General features: G+C 37.0%; 1 protein-coding gene and 1 pseudogene across 2 annotated transcripts in view; both read right to left on the minus strand.

The window, feature by feature from the left end:
- Positions 1–771: 771 nt before the first annotated feature.
- The window catches only part of GFPT1 (glutamine--fructose-6-phosphate transaminase 1), a 67,958-nt gene continuing 50,521 nt past the window's right edge, over positions 772–18,208 (minus strand). For both annotated transcript variants that reach the window (XM_012433959.2, XM_012433958.3), the window contains 7 exons: positions 14,184–14,304; positions 13,643–13,800; positions 6,699–6,813; positions 6,331–6,458; positions 4,984–5,151; positions 3,317–3,478; positions 772–2,643 (listed from right to left, as the gene is read on the minus strand). In XM_012433959.2, coding sequence (XP_012289382.1) covers positions 2,599–2,643; positions 3,317–3,478; positions 4,984–5,151; positions 6,331–6,458; positions 6,699–6,813; positions 13,643–13,800; positions 14,184–14,304 — 897 coding nt within the window. In that variant the 3' untranslated portion in view covers positions 772–2,598. The remainder of the gene's footprint in view (positions 2,644–3,316; positions 3,479–4,983; positions 5,152–6,330; positions 6,459–6,698; positions 6,814–13,642; positions 13,801–14,183; positions 14,305–18,208) is intronic.
- Positions 17,265–17,333, minus strand: LOC135269877 (U4 spliceosomal RNA; annotated as a pseudogene).

The raw sequence follows: 18,208 nt of genomic DNA on the forward strand, positions 1-18,208 counted from the left end.
TGTACTCAAGCTAGAGCACAGTGGCACAATCACAGCTCACTGCAGCCTCCACCTCCCACGCTCAAGTGATCCTCCCATGTAAGCATCCCAAATTGCTGGGACTGCAGGTGCAAGCCACCAGGTACAGCCAACTTTTTAAAAAAAATTTTTGTAGATACCAGGTGTCACCATGTTGCCCAGGCTGTTCTCAAACTCTTGGGCTTAAGTGATCCTCCCACCTAGGCCTCCCAAAGTGCAGGCTGGTATTACAGGTTGAGCCACTGCACGCAGCAGAGAATCCATGTTTGTTGGGAAAATATCACTTCTTTGTTCTTAATTTTGGTTTTTGATATTCAAGGCATGCAAGAGCAAGAATCCAAAAAAGTTGACATGGTTAGGGGAGGAAACTCCCAAAAACTCCGTCTCAAAAAAAAGAAAGAAAGAAAGAAAGAAAGAAATGCTACAGGCTGGGCACAGTGGCTCATGCCTGTAATCGCAGTACTTTGGGAGGCCAAGGCGGGTGGATCACCTGAGGTCAGGAGTTTGAGACGAGCCTGGCCAACATGGTGAAACCCCATCTCTACTAAAAATACAAAAATTAGCCAGGTGTGGTAATACACACCTTTAACCTCTACTACTCAGGAAGCTGAGACAGAAGAATTGCTTGAACCCAGGAGGCAGAGGTTGCAGCGAGCCAAGACTGCACCACGGCCCTTCAGCCTGGGTGACAGAGTGAGACTGTCTCAAAAAAAAAAAGAAAGAAAGAAAAGAAAAAGAAATGCTACAAACCCACACAAATCATATTCTTTAATATACCAAACAGAAGAAATGACACTATACACACATTTAAACTAGCTGATTTACACAAAATAATCTTAGAAACAATTAAAGTAGATTAATATAGCTATAATAGCTATATATACGTAATATAAATAGTGACCCTATTTTATTCTTAAAAAGATGAGGTTTCTAGTCACCATCTATGAAAGTCCTTCCAAATTACCTCAAAATACACCAAATCTTTCTCTAACGCTAATACACAAGCAGAAATCTATGCTTCTCTGGCAACAGCAACAGCTATTAGAAAATCTTAACCTCACCGAGAAGTTCAAACACCAAAAAACAGAAAGGAAAAGACTTAGTTTACTTAACTAATTGTGCTAAATAGTTCACCTTCACAATTTAAAAGTAAAAACCTTTGAAAAAGAAGGACTTAACCAAAAACAAACACATTCTCCTATAGCCCCAAAGATCTGGCCAGAAAAGCTCCATGAAGAAATTATTACTCACGATTTTGGGGGTATCAAATAATAACATTCTACTTTAAATATTTTAATCCAAATTGTCAACTTTCATTTCTGACACCTACAAGCTGAACATACCCCAGTATCACTCTATTTATATCTTTTTTATTTCTAAGTATATTTCAGGAGAAGAGCACAGAAAATATAGAGAAAAAATACCTAGGACGTAATACAAAATTTGGTGCCTATCAGTGTAAAGCATACATACCTTTTTCTCAGCCTAGCCTACCACATATACTTACAGTGAAATGATGAGGTCAACGACTTGCACATCTTCCAAACAATTGCAAATAACTTCCAAACTGGCACTAAGGGACTAGTTTTACGAAACAATGCAGTGAAGGAAAGTTAAAATTAACTATAGGAAATTCTTCCTTGCAACAAAGTTGAAAAGAATACTGAATATATCAATATTAATTTAATAGCAGCTCTGTGTTGTGATTTTAAAGAAAAAGATAAAATTATGTCATTCAGAAGTCATTTTAAAAATAAAAGACTAAAGATACAAGGAAATAAAAACCAGTTTTAGGAGATGAAAACAAAAGAAGTAGAATACCCAACATGTACATATCTCATCTTCAAATTTAAAATCATATTGTCAGTTGTCCAAAGCAGCTCAAATTTAAAGTTTGTGCTATAAAACTGTGCACATATGTTAAGGATTGGAGACCACCAATGCACTACTATATTTTGCTTCCTAAATTTCCTCCACCTATAGGTAACAGACAACAAGTCTGAGAAACTAAGGCTAACCAAACTTAGATATAAATCCTACCAAGAAAATTTTTCAGTTTTAAGTTTTAGAGTTTGATTTAAAAACAAAACAGAAACAAATTTCAAAATAAATCACATCTCCTCTTTATATAATTTCACAAAACCTTCCCTAACTGTCCAAATATAAGCATCACTGCCACTGGCTTTAGATATTCCAATTAAATGCATTACTCTCATTGGTCTGAATGAAGTATGGTGAAACAAGTGCCAATTATTTTAGAAACATATTGTCTTCTCAGATTGAAGTGGAGGGTCCAGAAATGCAACACCCAGCATTCTTTAAAGAAAATAATGGCTAAAATCTTTCTGATACAAATTCCAATATAGATTCCATTATTCAAAGTCCTCCACAAATTACTGGAAAAATATAAGAGGTACCTTCACAAAAATCACATATTGAGTGGAATAATTATAACTGATATATAAATAAGGATTTACTAAAAAAAGGCTTCAAGGGATGATATTTTAAATCAAGGTTTTAAATACAAAAGGTGTCTTGTGTTGCTTAATCGTACAGAGTTTCGTACATTTTGTATATTCTTCACTCTACAGTCACAGATTTGGCAAGATTCCGTGGGAAATCAACCTGAAAAAAAAAAAAAAAAGCAAGATTTGAGAGATTATACAGACTGGGGAAGGGGGTGGTTGCTCTAAGCAAATTATTTTTGTTTATAAAAACTGAAAACAGTATGTTCATTAACCATCTTTATTGTAGACTACAAAGAATTAGATTAAAAAACATAATCACATAATGGTCCAAAAAAAACTGAAATTGGTTAGGAAAAAGCATTCTAAAGGTGCCAGTTCACACAGAAAGAGGTACTGTGGTCCCCTACAGAAGTACTAGCCCTCAAAAGGGACACTAAAAACAAAAACATGGTGTTTTGGTTGCCACAATAACTGAGAAACCAGGAATGCTAAAAAGTCTCCAATGTGTGGGAAAGTTCCAAACAACAAAGAATTGTCCTGCCAAATGCCAAGAGCTGCACTATTAAGTGACATGGGGTTACAGTAAGAAAACAGGTGGAGATTCCTCAAGGTGACTCACAATCTTGGAGGTGAACCCCAAGGTATCTTCAAGTTCTATGGGTAAATAATGTTGTGATGTAACCTACAAATTGGACCATGAAAATTTAACAGGCGACAGATACATATTTGAAAGAGTTCTCAAACACTATTGTTAAAAATTTAGGAGAAAAAAATCACAATGTATCCAAGTGAAAAACATCCCAAGATTTCTGCAGTGGTAGATGACTTACATCATAGCCTCTCAGCACAGCAAGGTGGAAAGCCAGCAACTGTAAAGGGATCACGCTGAGAATGCCCTGCAAGCAGTCCACCGAATGGGGCACCTTGATCGTTCTTTTTGTGTTCTTAATGGTCTCAGTATCCTCCTTATCACAAATTACCACAGGGCGCCCCTAGGAAAGAAAATCACACACATACACACCACCACTGGTAGGCAAAGGCAGGGCTATAGCTTATGAATGTGCAAAAATTGCACTGCATAATCCATATGAAGCCTGACTGACAGCCTTCTTTAAATTCCTATGTAGTATATCTGACTGTTAGTACTTACAGTCAAGGAAACAGAAGCTTTATGGGATCCAGTAATTTGTTTAAACTCATGCAACTAAGAAATACCAGGTTTAGTACTTGAATGCAGGTTTGCCTAACTTCAAATCTCAAGTTCATTACTACTACACTGTGCTTAGGGAATAATATCTTTTGGAATTTATATATAAAGCCAACTGACCTGAAGAAAACTCAGTAATATTAAAATAAAACCTAGATGTTAGATTTCCCCTGAAATATATCATGTGTATGTTTTTTCTTTTTTTTTTTTTTTTTATTTTACTTTAACTTTTTTTTGAGACATAGTCTCGATCACCAGGCTGGAGTGCAGTGGCGCAATCATGGCTCACTGCAACTTTCATTTTCCGGTTTCAAGCAATTCTCCTGCCTCAGCCTCCCAAGTAGCTAGGACTACAGGCACGCATCACCACGCCCAGCTAATTTTTTGTATTTTTAGTAGAGATGGGGTTTCACCATGTTGGTCAAGATGGTCTCAATCCCTTGACCTCACGATCCGCTTGCCTCGGCCTCCCAAAGTGCTGGGATTACAGGCATGAGCTACTGCACCCGGCCTTTTTTCAATTTTATTTACTTTTTTAGAGATAGAGTCTCACTACTTTACCCAGGCTGTACTCAAACTCCTGGGCTCAAGTGATCCTCCTGCCTCAGTCCACAGAGTAGCTGGGACTACAGTCATGTGCCACTGCACCCAGCTGAAACATATATTTAAAAATATTTTAAAATACATTTTGAAATGTTTTAGAAGTATTAAATTAAAAGGGAGCAGCATATGTTAACTGAAAGAAGATAGGATGTAGAGACCAAGACCTCAGTTCTGGTTTGGTTCTGCCCAGTATGAGATCTATGACCTTGGTCTTCTGAAAACTCTAAGTATCTGGGCTGGGCATGGCAGCTCACACCTATAATCCTAGCACTTTGGAAGGCTAAAGTAGGTGGATCACTTGAGGTCAGGAGTTTGAGACCAGCCTGGCCAACATGAAACCCCATCTCTACTAAAAATACAAAATTAGCCAGGCATGGTAGTATTTACCTGTAATCCCAGCTACTTGGGAGGCTGAGGCAGAACAATCACTTGAACCCAGGAGGCAGAGCTTGTAGTGAGCCAAGATTGTACCACTGCACTCCGGGCTGGGCAACAGAGCAAGATTCTGTCTTAAAAAAAAAAAAAGCAAAACCCTCCAAGTATCTTATTCCTCACATGTAAACCTCAAAGGCTGTATTATAAAGTAAATGAGTTAACACATGTAAACATGTTTTGCAAGTCATTCAAATAAGCGAGCATAACTGCCCTCTTTGATCCCAAAGGTGTATTCACAGTCCCCCGAATTACCTGCCGAGCAACCACTTGCTGAAGAGCATTCTGACACTTGGCGTAAGTGTGATCTCTCATGATGATCATGATCACAGGCATCAACTTATCCACCAAAGCCAGAGGGCCGTGTTTCAATTCACCAGCAAGGATGCCTTCAGAGTGCATGTAAGTAATTTCTTTGATTTTCTAATAGGAAAGAACCAGATATGTCTTCAGTCCACTTTTCAAAAATCCACCTTTAAGTAAACATTATACAAAGCATCTGATATGTCAAACCACTGTCTATTTATCCAAAGTATTAAAGGACCACTGATAAATGTATCTAACAAGTTAATAGATCACTATTTCTATAAGATAACGAGTAATTGGAAGTTTTAAAGCTCTACAAGGACTTTTTAAAGATTTTAGATTATCACAAACATATTCATATTTCTTGATAACTCTTCTCCCTCTTGCTTCACATTTAACCTCAATTAAAAAACTTTTTTTGGCCGGGCGTGGTGGCTCACAATCGTAATCCCAACACTTTGGGAGGCCAAGGCAGGTAGATCACAAGGTCAGGAGATTGAGACCATCCTGGCTAACACAGTGAAACCCCGTCTCTACTAAAAATTTAAAAGAAATAAGCTGGGCATGATGACACGTACCTGCAGTCCCAACTACTTGGGAGGCTGAGGCAGGAGAATCACTTGAACCCAGGAGGCAGAGGTTGCAGTGAGCCGAGATCGTGCCACTGCACTTCTGCATGGGTGACAGAGTGAGATTCTGTCTCAAAAAAAAAAATTCTGAGATGTAGTCTCACTCTGTCACCCAGGTGGAGCGCAATGGTATAATCTTGGCTCACTGCAACCTCTGCCTCCTAGGTTCAAGTGCTCCCCCTGCCTCAGTCTCCCAAGTAGCTGGATTACAGGCATGTGCTACCACATCCAGCTAATTTTTCTGTATTATTAGTAGAGATGGGATTTCACCATGTTGGCCAGGCTGGTCTCAAACCTGACTTCAAGTGAGCCACCTGCACATCCTCCCAAAGTGCTGGGATTATAGACATGAACTGCTGTGTCTAGCCTGACCTCAGTTAAATTTAAATTTTTTATCTAGAGAACTTAATCTTTATTCATATTTGAACAAATTAACAGAAGTTATCTGCTAAATCCAAGTTTATCATGCTAAAATGTACTCTTTTTGATATTCACTTCTGAACAGAGCTCTCTGTTGCACTTTTTTTAAAGTAAACAAACCACAATGCATAAATACAGAAGCACTTTTAAAAGTTCTACCTATTTCATTCATTTAATGTAAAAGTATAACTATGTGCCAGTTCTACAAGTCAATGGACGAATATTAATTAGAACTGAGAAAACTTACCAGTGCCCCTTCAAGACAAGTAGCATAATGATAGCCTCGTCCCATTATCAGAACTGATTTCTGATGATAAAGTTCTGTTGCTAGTTTCTGAATTTCGTCATCCATGCTCAGTACTTCCTTAATCAAATCTAAGAATATTAGCAAAAAAAGACAATAAACCAAACAAATAAAATAACAATATGTTGGTAGCAACCAACAAAAGACCAGTGTTTCTACTCCTCTGTGCTATCAGTGTGGGGTTTTTTTAATACACTGGAGCAAAAGTAGAAAGATCTTACTGACTAAATAGCTACAAGCCACAGCTTGAGAATTTTACCTATTACCACTCCCTTAGAAAACAAAAATATAATATGTGAATATCTTTGTACCAGGCAGCCGTTTCAATCCAAGCATGATCTCTTTGCGTCTTTCTTGCATGGAGATCCTATCATCACACATCATAAGGGCAAACATCACAAGGGATACAAACTGGCTAGTATAAGCCTGAAACATCACAAAAAAGCAGGAGAATTAGTTGCAGTTACATCTTAAGAATTTAGAACTTTTAATTTTAAAATGCTGAAAATAAAATTCCCATTGGTTTTATAGTATACATTATCCATCTTTTAAAACTACGTTAGGGCCGAGCATAGTAGCTCACACATGTAAACTCAGCACTTTGGGAGGCCGGGGCGGGTGTATTGCTTAAGCTTAGGAGTTCGAGACTAGCCTGGGCAACATGATGAAACCCTGTTTCTACAAAAACAAAAAACAAAAATTATCTGGGTGTGGTGGTGCACATGGTTTCAGCTACTCAGGAGGATCGCTTGAGCCCAGGAGGCAGAGGTTGCAGTGAGCCAGGATCGTACAACTGCACTGCAGCCTGGGACAGAGGGAGACCCTGTCTCCAAAAAACAAAAATAAAACTAAATATAAAATAAAATAAATAAATCTACCTTAGTAACAATGAATGAACCAGAACTTGGGAAATCTATCGCTATTCTCCTTTTCTGAATCTTGAACAAATGACTTAACCTTTATTTCTTAGATACAAAAGTAAAACACCTTATAATCTATTGAATGCTTATAAAATTCCTAATACCCCTAAGAAAGGAAGGAAACGATGAGTTGAGTCAATCAGTATGTGCCTAACCAAATTTAGTTTTTGGTGTAAGTCAAAAGGCAAGTGCTTGAAAAACTCTCCTTGGGGTACTCACACTGGTATTGTTGGATTTTTTTTTAATTCCTCTTTGATTTTCACCTTTGCCTATTGCCTGTTCCTCACTTCCAGTTTTATTTTCATTACATAGTTAAGAAAATTAATTATTAGCAGGTACAATTTTAGAACTTGCTTTCACTCCTAATTAATAGTAAAGTGTATTTCCAAGACTGAACTCTGTCAAGTTACATTATAACCTTGAGTAGTTTTCATCTCTTTAGGCCTCAGACACCCCATCTGTTAAATGCACATGACACACTTATAAGATTAACATGAGAATTAAATGAGACAAATGTAAAACATTCAGTTCTGTATAATGCCTGATATATAGGCTCAAAATGTACTATAAATGTTATGGATGACAGATGGAAATAAAAGACAATTATTTTCTTAGGATGCAAAATTGTACATATTTTAAAATTCACAGTCCAAATGCCACCAAGACTGTTTTCATTCTTTGTGAATGTGAGATGTGCCTGTTTAACTGCATATTATAAAATACTGAGAATTATCTTTTTAGCAAACGGTTACCATTTTGACTGCTGGATAATGAACCTTCAATACTATACCATACATATACCGAATCCTAAAACTAAGCTTTTTTCTCCATGTTTGTTGGCCACGTATAGTTTCTCTTTTGACAACTTGGTTGTTCCTCACCTGTTTTTCAACTTGAGTTTGTTTTTTTCAAATCGGTTTTAAGAAGGTAGTTATTGTTATGTTTTAAATACTTTCTCGGCATGAACTTACCTTTTATATTGATTTATATTGGTGTTGATTGACATAATTTTTTCGCTTTTATGTAATACTTTTAGACTCAGATAATCCATCCACATCCTAACATAAGCTAAGTATTATTAAATTTTCTTACTTCTGTTGTTTTCATTGTTCCTTTTTTCTTTTTTAAACATTTTCCCTTTTCGTCTGTTTGAAATTAATTTTAGTGCAAGTTGCAGGAACACTAATTCTGTCCTGAGGTATGTCATTTCTTTACAAAACAATCTTTTCATTTAAAAATATGGTATTTTCATCAATTTGTGCTAGGAATTTAGTGCTGTTTACCTCTATTTATCACTTCGGCCACACACTCTAAATTTTTATCCCTATTATTCATTGTGTACTTTTTTCCAGTAAGTCTTTCTCTATGGTAGTTCTGATATTTTTTTAATCCAATAGTTATTTAGAAAAACATCGATTTTTATGTTTCAGACATTTGAGGCTTTTATTTATGTCTCTTTTATAAAAACAGTAACTTATTGTGCTGTTGTCGGTTATGGCAGATATAATTTTAACTTTAGGAAATTTATTCTGAGGGTGTGTGTGCATGTGCATGGATTATATGCTGAATTTCTATTACTCTTCTCTTGATAAGGGATTACTCCATTAGTGAATATTTTCCTGTCATGATGTGGACGAGACTCCCTCTATAATGAAATCAGTCTGGCAACTCCCTATCTCCCAATCATTAAATGAGACTCCCTATTTCCTCCTGCTGGACTTCCCAGCCTCCAGCTGCTCACATGGTCCTCCACAACAGCCTCCATGTACACCTATTATATTCCACCAGCAAACTGGAATCTTTTCCCATAGCACTAAAGTGAATTTGGAGTCCCCTGCCTCCAAGACTAAAGAGCACATCTATATTCTAAATTCCAATCTCTTCTAGTCTACTTCTTCCTACTGTGGTTTACTTTTCAATAAATCAATTAATCACAAAATATACTACCAGGTCAGAGGTATCTTGGACCCCTGGGATACTTACACTGTTTCCAATCCAAATTGATCAGATAATGATTATTCCAGTTCCTCTAGCCCATAACTAAAAATGTTATTCTACAAACTAGCATTTATTTGTTTGAACTGAAAACATCTGAACACTAGTTTTTAAGTACAAATATTAAACAGAGCAACTTTAATGCATATGTTTTTCCATTGCATTGCTATTACAGTTTAATTTGTAATTTCAATTTCATATTTTTAAACACATACCAAGAAACCAATTATGAGGAAAAATAAGCTATATTCTACATTTAGCATCTACTGAGGTTTGAAAAGGTTTACCAGGAAAATGCTGACTCTGAAATTTTAAACTTGGCTTTTCTTTTTGTTCAGCCAAAAACAAAGTTACATTTTTATTTTTTTAAATCAACAAAAGTCAGCACTGTGGTGAAATTCTAAACACCTGCAATAACATATAAAAGTTGCTGAACCTAACATTTATACCCATCAATTCCTCCAGAAGTATTGAAATGTCTATCATCTGACACTATGAGAAACTCAGAAAGATCCTTCTAATCCTGACAGTTTTTCAGGCAAAGTTGAGAATTTATAAGCAAGATCACTGAATTTTTCTACTAGCTCCATCACTGGGCCCAGGGATTAAGATCAGTAACTGGCTGGGCACGGTGGCTCACGCCTGTAATCCCAGCACTTTGGGTGGCCTAGGCAGGTGGATCACAAGGTCAGGATTTCAAAACCAGCCTGGCCAACATGGTGAAACCCCATCTCTACTAAAAATATAAATGGGCGTGGTGGTGGGCGCCTGTAATCCCAGCTATTCAGGAGGCTGAGGCAGGAGAAACTGAAACCAGAAGGCAGAAGTTACAGTGAGCTGAGGTCGCACCACTACAACAAGCCTGGGCACCCAGCCTGGGCAACAAGAGCAAAACTCTGTCTCAAAAAAAAAAAAAAAATCATAATAATCAACTTCTTTCAATATCCACTAACATAAAAACTTATATTTGCCACCTGGAATTGTCTATGACTGTATAACTCAAAATTTATTATAAGTAACTAAGCCCAAAATGTCTAAGATAGTTGAATAAAATTACTTTAAAATCCAAGAAAAATAAAGTAATACTAAATTGCCATATTTAGTAAATTTTTCAAGAGTCATTTTTGAAAGAAATTAAAGTCTGTACTAAAAAGATGCTAATTTTTCTTATACAGGTGGTAACCATTGGGGGGTAATTGGGTGAAGAATACATAAGACTTCTCTGTACTATCTTTGCAACTTCCTATATAGGTATTTCAAAATAAAAAGTTGTTGTTTTTTTTAAGAAAACAAAGGACTTGCAGAAATAAAGAACTACTGATACAAATAACATGAACAAATCTCAAAAACTTCAGGCTAGGCTGGTCCAATAGCAGTGGGTCATCAGAACTCATTAACATTAGCATTACTAAAGTTGGTACACAAAACCCCACTGCTAAATTTAACTGGCTTTATTTAAAAAACAAACTTCAGGCTTAATGAAAAAGCTAGAACACAAAATGTATTATATAAATTACATTTACAAGAATTTTCTGGAAGGTGCCACAATACAGTAGGAGAAAACAGTGGTTCCTGAGTGTGAGGCTGGAGGGTAGGAGTGAGGATTGACTGTAAAGAAACACAAAGGAATATTTCAGGTGATCATCTTCTAAAACTGGATTGTGATAACAGTTGCAAAGTCAAACAAATTCACTACAACTGAACACGTAAAATTGGTGAATATGCTATGGTAGAAGCTAGATGGTGGGTATACCAATGTTAATGTAAAATTTTTATTTTTTAAGACAGGATCTTGCTCTATCATCCAGGCTAGAGTGTGGTGGTGTGATCATAGCTCACTGCAGCCTCAAACTCCTGGGCCCAAGGGCTCCTCCTGCCTCAGCCTCCTGAGTAGCTAGGACTACAGGTACACACCACCATGCCCTGCTAATTTTTGTATTTTTTATAGAGATGAGGTCTCACTATGTTGCCCAGACTAGTCTCGAACTCTTGGCCTCAAGTGATCCTCCCACTTCAGCCTCCCCAAGTGCCAGGATAACAGGTATGAGCCATTGCACCCAGCCTGTATGTAAAAATTTTAAAACTCTACTGTATATTTGAAAATCATCATTATAAAATGTTGAGGCAAATTAAAGTTCTCATAAACAAAGGAATGAGAAATGTAAAATATATATAGTTTCCTTGGCAGCTCACAATTCCAGAAAAATTTTATGAGAAGGTTAAGTCAATGGCATCCATTCAATCAAACAATCCCATATCCCACATACTTGAAGCCCTTGTTTCACAATCTGTTATAAATAAAAAGGCTCTGGGATTCCAGTCTCCCAATCAAAGCCATCCGGACACTGCTTCAAAAATCCATTAAGTGTTACTAAAGGTGGCTGGTCATTAATTCATCCACAGGATGGAAACCCAAGCACAAACATGTAACATGTTTTAATTACTATATGGAGAAAATTCCCATTTCAGCACTCTAAATTATAGTGTTAGTAATATCAAAATACCCAAGAAATAAAAATCTCACTCAAGAGTTTTTTTATGCTGGGCTCATGCCTGTAATCTCAGCACTTTGGGAGGGCGAGGCAGGCAGATCGTTTGAGCCCAGGAGTTCCAGACTGGCTGGGGCAATATGGTGAAACTCCATCTCTATAAAAAATACAAAAATTAGCCAGGCATAGGTGGTAGGCTGCAACTGCAGTCCCAGCTACTCAGGAGGTGGAGGTGGGAGGATCACCTGAACCTAGGAAGGCCCAGGCTGCAGTAAGTCATGATGATTGTACCACTGTACTTTATCTACCGTGGAAGAGAGTGAGAGACCCTGTCTCCAAAAAAAAAAGGACCAGGTATAGCAGTGGCTCATGCCTGTAATCCCAGCACTTTGGGAGGCTGAGGAAGGTAGATCACTTGAAGTCAGGAGTTCAAGACCAGCCTGGCCAACATGGTGAAATCCCATCTCTACTAAAAATACAAAAATTAACCAGGCATGGTGGCAGGTGCCTGTAATCCCAACTATCTGGGAGGCTGAGGCAGAATTGCTTGAATCCAGGAGGTGACGTTGCAGTGAGCTGAGATTATACCACTGCACTCCAGCCTGGGCAACAGAGTGAGACTTCATCTCCCCCACCGCACAAAAAAAAGGAAAAGAAAAGAAAAAGAGTTTTTATGTAAGAATCACAAATTTTCTACAAAAAATTCTCTATGAGAGGAAATATTCAAATGTGGTTATGTACACACTAACATTGTCTTCCACAAACCTTTAATTAAACTCAAATACACTAATACCCCAAAATCATATTAGACAATCAGCAAGAAATATCAGACTTAAGCAGAAAAATACTGAGAAAACAAAAATGTGAAATCATAAAAAGTAATACACAGCCTGGGCAACATAGCAAGACCTTGTCTTTAAAAAAAAAAAAACCAAAAAACAAAAAAAGAGTCGCCAGGCATGGTGGTGCATCTGTAGTCCCAGCTACTCAGGATGCTGAGGCAGAGAATCACTTGAGCCTATGAGTCTGAGGCTGCAGTGAGCTATGATTTCCACCACTGCACTCCACCCCTGCCTGGGTGGCAAAACAAGACCCTGTCTCTAAAAAACAAACATAAAACCCCAAAACACACTTGTGGAAAGATAACATATTTTGTATTTATACAAGTTTCTAAGATTTCCTATTTTTATTACCCACCTAAATTTATGCATATTCTAACTTCAAAGAGCAAAGTAGTTTTACTAGGCCTTCAAAAAAACAAGACAGTACCTTTAAACCTCCCCAGAGCAGTATCTAAAGAGAAACAGATATTGTCATACAATACTCATTAAAAAAAAATTTTTAATTGCCAAATTTTATACCAAAGGTGTACTCCTCCTCAAAAACTTTCAGAGGTAGTATGTACATTGTGACATATTTATTAGTAGCCATAAATAGGTAAATCCGAATTTCAAAAATGGTTAAACTGGATGTTTCTAATTTGTTACTTTTCTAATTCCTGACTATACTTCATAAAAGAAGGAGATGTTATATACTTGTTATGTATCCTACTATGCCTAGCAGGAGGACAGTAAGTGATAGACAGGGATAGCCAGCAGAGACCTTTTCAAAATGGACTTACATTATATACATATGTCCCTTTTAAACTCTAAGATTAGGAGAAGGGAGAGAATGAGAAGTCTTTTATCTATTATTGACCCTTAAGTGCTACGATAATTACAATGATTAGTAAAATATATGAGTTCTGTAACTGCTAACAAAAAATAAGATACAGACTTGTCTATAGACTAGTCTGCTTCACTAACACTATGATTAAATAATAATCACCAGAGAAATGAGGCAAGAATTTACCTTTGTACTGGCCACACCAATCTCAGGACCAGCATTAATGTGAACTCCACAATCTGTCTCCCTTGATATAGAACTGCCAACTGTGTTTGTGATTCCCACAGTTAAAGCTCCTCTCTCCTTACAGTACCGAAGACCCATCAAGGTATCTGCTGTCTCACCTGTGTAAAAAGTAGGACAACCATAACATACCAACAGTTATAGCATATACTGTTTTAGAAGCAAAACCAAATTGCCCATACTTGTAACAATATTACTTGTTTTAAATAAAACACAAAATATGCACTTAAAAAATTTATAAAACTTTAAGTAATATGGCTTGTCAGATCTCTCTTCTTTCTGCTGTTGAAACTCCAGCTCTTTGAACATAAAAGGTGTTCATTTTTACTAACTCATAAAGAATTAGGTAATATTAAAATAAATCTGGGTTTGTCAAGTTATCTGCAGTACCAGTTTATCTTTAAATATCAGCTTTTGCCAAGATATGCTGGAATTATTGGAAAGAATCACTGTCCTTCCCTTTAAGTTTTTTAAATTAGCACACCTGATTGACTAAGGAAAAAGCAAACATCATCTCGAAAGACTGGTGTGTTTCTGTCCAGGAAGTCACTGGCTAGTTCCACCATCACGGGCAACTCAGTCAGCTCCTCAAGAACTTGACGTGTCTGCAGAGAAAAGATGACTTGGTCACAGAACTCTCTTTCAAATAATCTTTCACTGGACTTCTCTGGATTTAATGTATAGTTTTCGCTTTTACTGATTACAAAAATGACATGTTAGAAAATACAAACAACCCAGATTAAAATATAAAAATAAAAATCCTACCACTTGAGATAAGCATGGCTAACATTTTTCTTCACTCTCTTTAGACAACTATCTATGCACACGTTCTTTTTTTTTTTTTTTTTTGAGACAGAGTCTCACATTGTCATCAGGCTGGAGTGCTATGGCACGATCTTGGCTCGCTGCAACCTCCGCCTCCTGGGTTCAAGCAATTCTCTTGCCTCAGCCTCCCGAGTAGCTGGGACTACAGGCATGTGCCACCACACCCAGCTTAGTAGAGATGGGGTTTCACCATGTTGGCCAGGATGGTCTCGATCTCCTGACCTCGTGATCTGCCCACCTCAGCCTCTCAAAGTACTGGGATTACAGACGTGAGCCACACACCACACCTGGCCACACACATTCTTATAAGGAAACAAACCCACACATATAAAACATTTTGAGAAGTGGAAAGAGCATGATTCTGGGTCAGACTGTGCGTTATCTCTAACTTCCCAATTCCTAATCTTTAAAATGAAAATTCACATAATACCCATGCCAGTGAAGGGTTTCAAATAAGAGATGTACAAATATAGAGAGAAAAATTAAACACTTTAAAAATGCAATGTTCCCAGCACTTTGGGAGGCCGAGGCGGGTGGATCACGAGGTCGTGAGATCGAGACCATCCTGGTCAACATGGTGAAACCCCGTCTCTACTAAAAATACAAAAAATTAGCTGGGCACGGTGGCGCGTGCCTGTAATCCCAGCTACTCGGGAGACTGAGGCAGGAGAATTGCCTGAACCCAGGAGGCGGAGGTTGCGGTGAGCCGAGATCGCGCCATTGCACTCCAGCCTGGATAACAAGAGCGAAACTCCGTCTCAAAAAAAAAAAAAAAAATGCAATGTATTCATAAATAGGACAATTTTGCAAAAGTCATCAATATATTTAAGAAATCTTGTTTAAGAGGTCTCACTATTTTCAAACTTTGTGGCATGGGGCAGGGGGAATAAAGAAGGGGATATATGCCTCTGTGCAAAAGGTAGCTTAACCTTCATTTCAGTAAATTTCTATTCTAATTAAATTCCTTTTACACTAAACATTGGAAAACTAAAAACAACAGACAAATTAACTTTTAGGCAGCAAAAACTTTAAGCTCAACCAATGTATATATTTAGTGTTGCTTTAATTCTAACTCTGGAGATCACCTGACAGCCTTTCACCAGCCTCTTCAGGCAAGTGGCCCTGCCCATCTTTCACCCATCTCAGCATTCTTCCTTCTCAGCAATAAAGAACTTAAAGGTGCCCTTATTTCACAGCCCTTTAACTTTTGCTTCCTCACAAATTTGGGCAGAATTGATTTATTTGGTTTCCCAAAATATATTAAATAACTTTGGTTTGGCATTTTTTAACATTACAACATCACGTAAAGAAAATCATTGAAGATAAAATGCTCCTATTTTTGATCACTCTTTTCCATTAATATATTTTATTTATAATGTATAATTAAGTTACTGACACTAAAATGCTAACTGTTTTCTCACAAATAAATATAAACCAAACCTTTTCACTCAGTTTATAATATAAATGTTACATTAGAATAATATTCTTCAAAATAAAAAGATGGGGAAAAAAGAGAGAAAGAAATCTGGACACTTACCAGATATTTAAAAGTAACAGACCCCAAAAAAGTAATCTCAAGATTTAGCTGTGCTAGTTAACAGTTTATTCTTTTAGTTGAGGCAACCTTTTTTTTTTTTTTTTTTTGGTTAAAGATGAGGTATTGGTTTGTTGCCCAGGCTGGAGTGCAGTAGCTATTAAGAGGCATGATTACAGTACACTGAAGCCTCAAATTCCTGGTCTCAAGTGATTCTCCTGCCTCAGCTTCCGAGTAACTGGAACTACAAGCACACACCACTGCACCCAGCTAGAAACAACTTTTTATAAATACACAAAATGACCTATTTCCACCACAATAGAGTAACTTAATGCATAAATTCCACTGAATGCCACGACAAAATGTAGAGAAAATTAAAATTTTGAAAAGTCTACTAAGTAGGCTATACTTAAACCATTTATGCCTAGTATTCCATTATTGGAACACTAAGCTTGTGGGAGTCATTTATATTCTACTGCTCTATGTTATTGCCAAGGTCTGATTTTTCACACAAAAATTTGCAACCTCTCGCATAAATGGGTTAAGAATAATTAGAGTGTAGTCAGTTATTATTCAGGATACAGAGAGATACTAAAAAACCATGCAAATGTGTCATAAAACAACAACAAAGAATGTAAAACAAGGTAAAATAAATGGTACTATTTTGTCTGATAAACCACAGGGATTTCTAGTGTTTGTTAACTGTAGCAGTCTTGGCATCCACAAAACAACAAAAAAAATCCTACATTAGAGAATTCTAACAGAGCATATAAATTTCTGCCCCAAAATTTTCTTAGTACTAGATGAAGCATTTAATCAACTTTTTTATTTGTTAATAGAGGGCTCATTCAGCAATAGATCTAAGCTACCACTAATGTGTTTATGTCATTCTTCCCATGTTCAAAAACATTTTTTTTTGAGGCAGGGTCTGGTTTTGTCACCCAGGTTAGAGTGCAGCCGTGCAATCCAGGATCACTGCAGCCTCAACCTTCTGGACTCAAGTGATCCTCCTGCCTCAGCCTCCCAAGCAGCTAGGACTACAGGGACTTGCCACCACACCCTGATAATTTTTTTTCTTTTTGTAGAGACAAGGTCTCACTATGTTGCCCAGGCTCAAACTCCTGGCATCAAGTGATCCTCCCACTTTGTACTCCCAAAGCGCTGGGATTATAGGTGTGAGCCACCACTCCCGGACAAAACAATCACTTTTTTAATTAGCAATAATCGTGCCTCAGATAAACCTCATTGGCTATGATACTGCCATTGCGCAAAGCTAACAATCACTTTTTTAGACCTCTACCCTTTAATATTACATAGACTTTCTGTTTAGGACCATATAATTTTGGAGGATTGGGGGAAGGTGTAGGATGTAGTCTTAGAAAAGAGCAAAGCTTGTTGAGATGCAAGGGCTAGTGACCAGATAGTTTCACTCACTGCTTAAATAAATGGCTCCTAATAAATATTTATGCCTCAGAAAATAAAAAAATTACTATGTCATGAATTTTGGAAATCAATCCTCAAAGCAGAAATTGAATGTAAAGGTCTTCTGTTTATAAGAGTTAACATCAACAGCACATAAACTGTCTCTTTTTAAGGAAACTACATGTGAATCTGACTTATTAGAATAAAATACCCTCATATACCTATGCTTCTGCAGTGACAACAATACAAGTTTTTGATACCAAATTTCAGCTTCTAAAAGAAGAATTTTAAGAATAAAATCTGATTTAAAAAAAAAAAAAAAAAGCAGACTCCCTTTCTTTGCAGTAATGTGCCCACAAAATAAAACTGCATTGAAGTTCACACATGATATGGGTCATCTGTCTAGAGCAAGTGAACAACACTAAGCAAAACCCTATGACTGCTCTTATACACATAGGTAAGCTCCTTAGGCTACAAGTCTAGGACAGTACTGAAACTCTCCCCTTCTTGGCCTTCCATGAAGTCCGTTGCAGGGGGTCTATCTGTATGTCTATGGACCTTTTCTCAGATCTTCCATTGATAAATAATTCCGAGCAGCTGGTAAAATTTCTCCCCTACCTTCTTTTTTTCATCACAAAAGTGAAAAGATAACACATTTTAACAAAAGAGAGTTTAACATATATTAGAGGTACTACTTGTTCTATAGATATCCTCTATAATTAAAATTT

The sequence above is a fragment of the Aotus nancymaae genome, unplaced genomic scaffold, assembly GCF_030222135.1.
Source record: "Aotus nancymaae isolate 86718 unplaced genomic scaffold, 86718_ANA_hifiasm-v0.15.2.pri h1tg000057l, whole genome shotgun sequence".
Lineage (NCBI taxonomy): Eukaryota > Metazoa > Chordata > Mammalia > Primates > Aotidae > Aotus > Aotus nancymaae.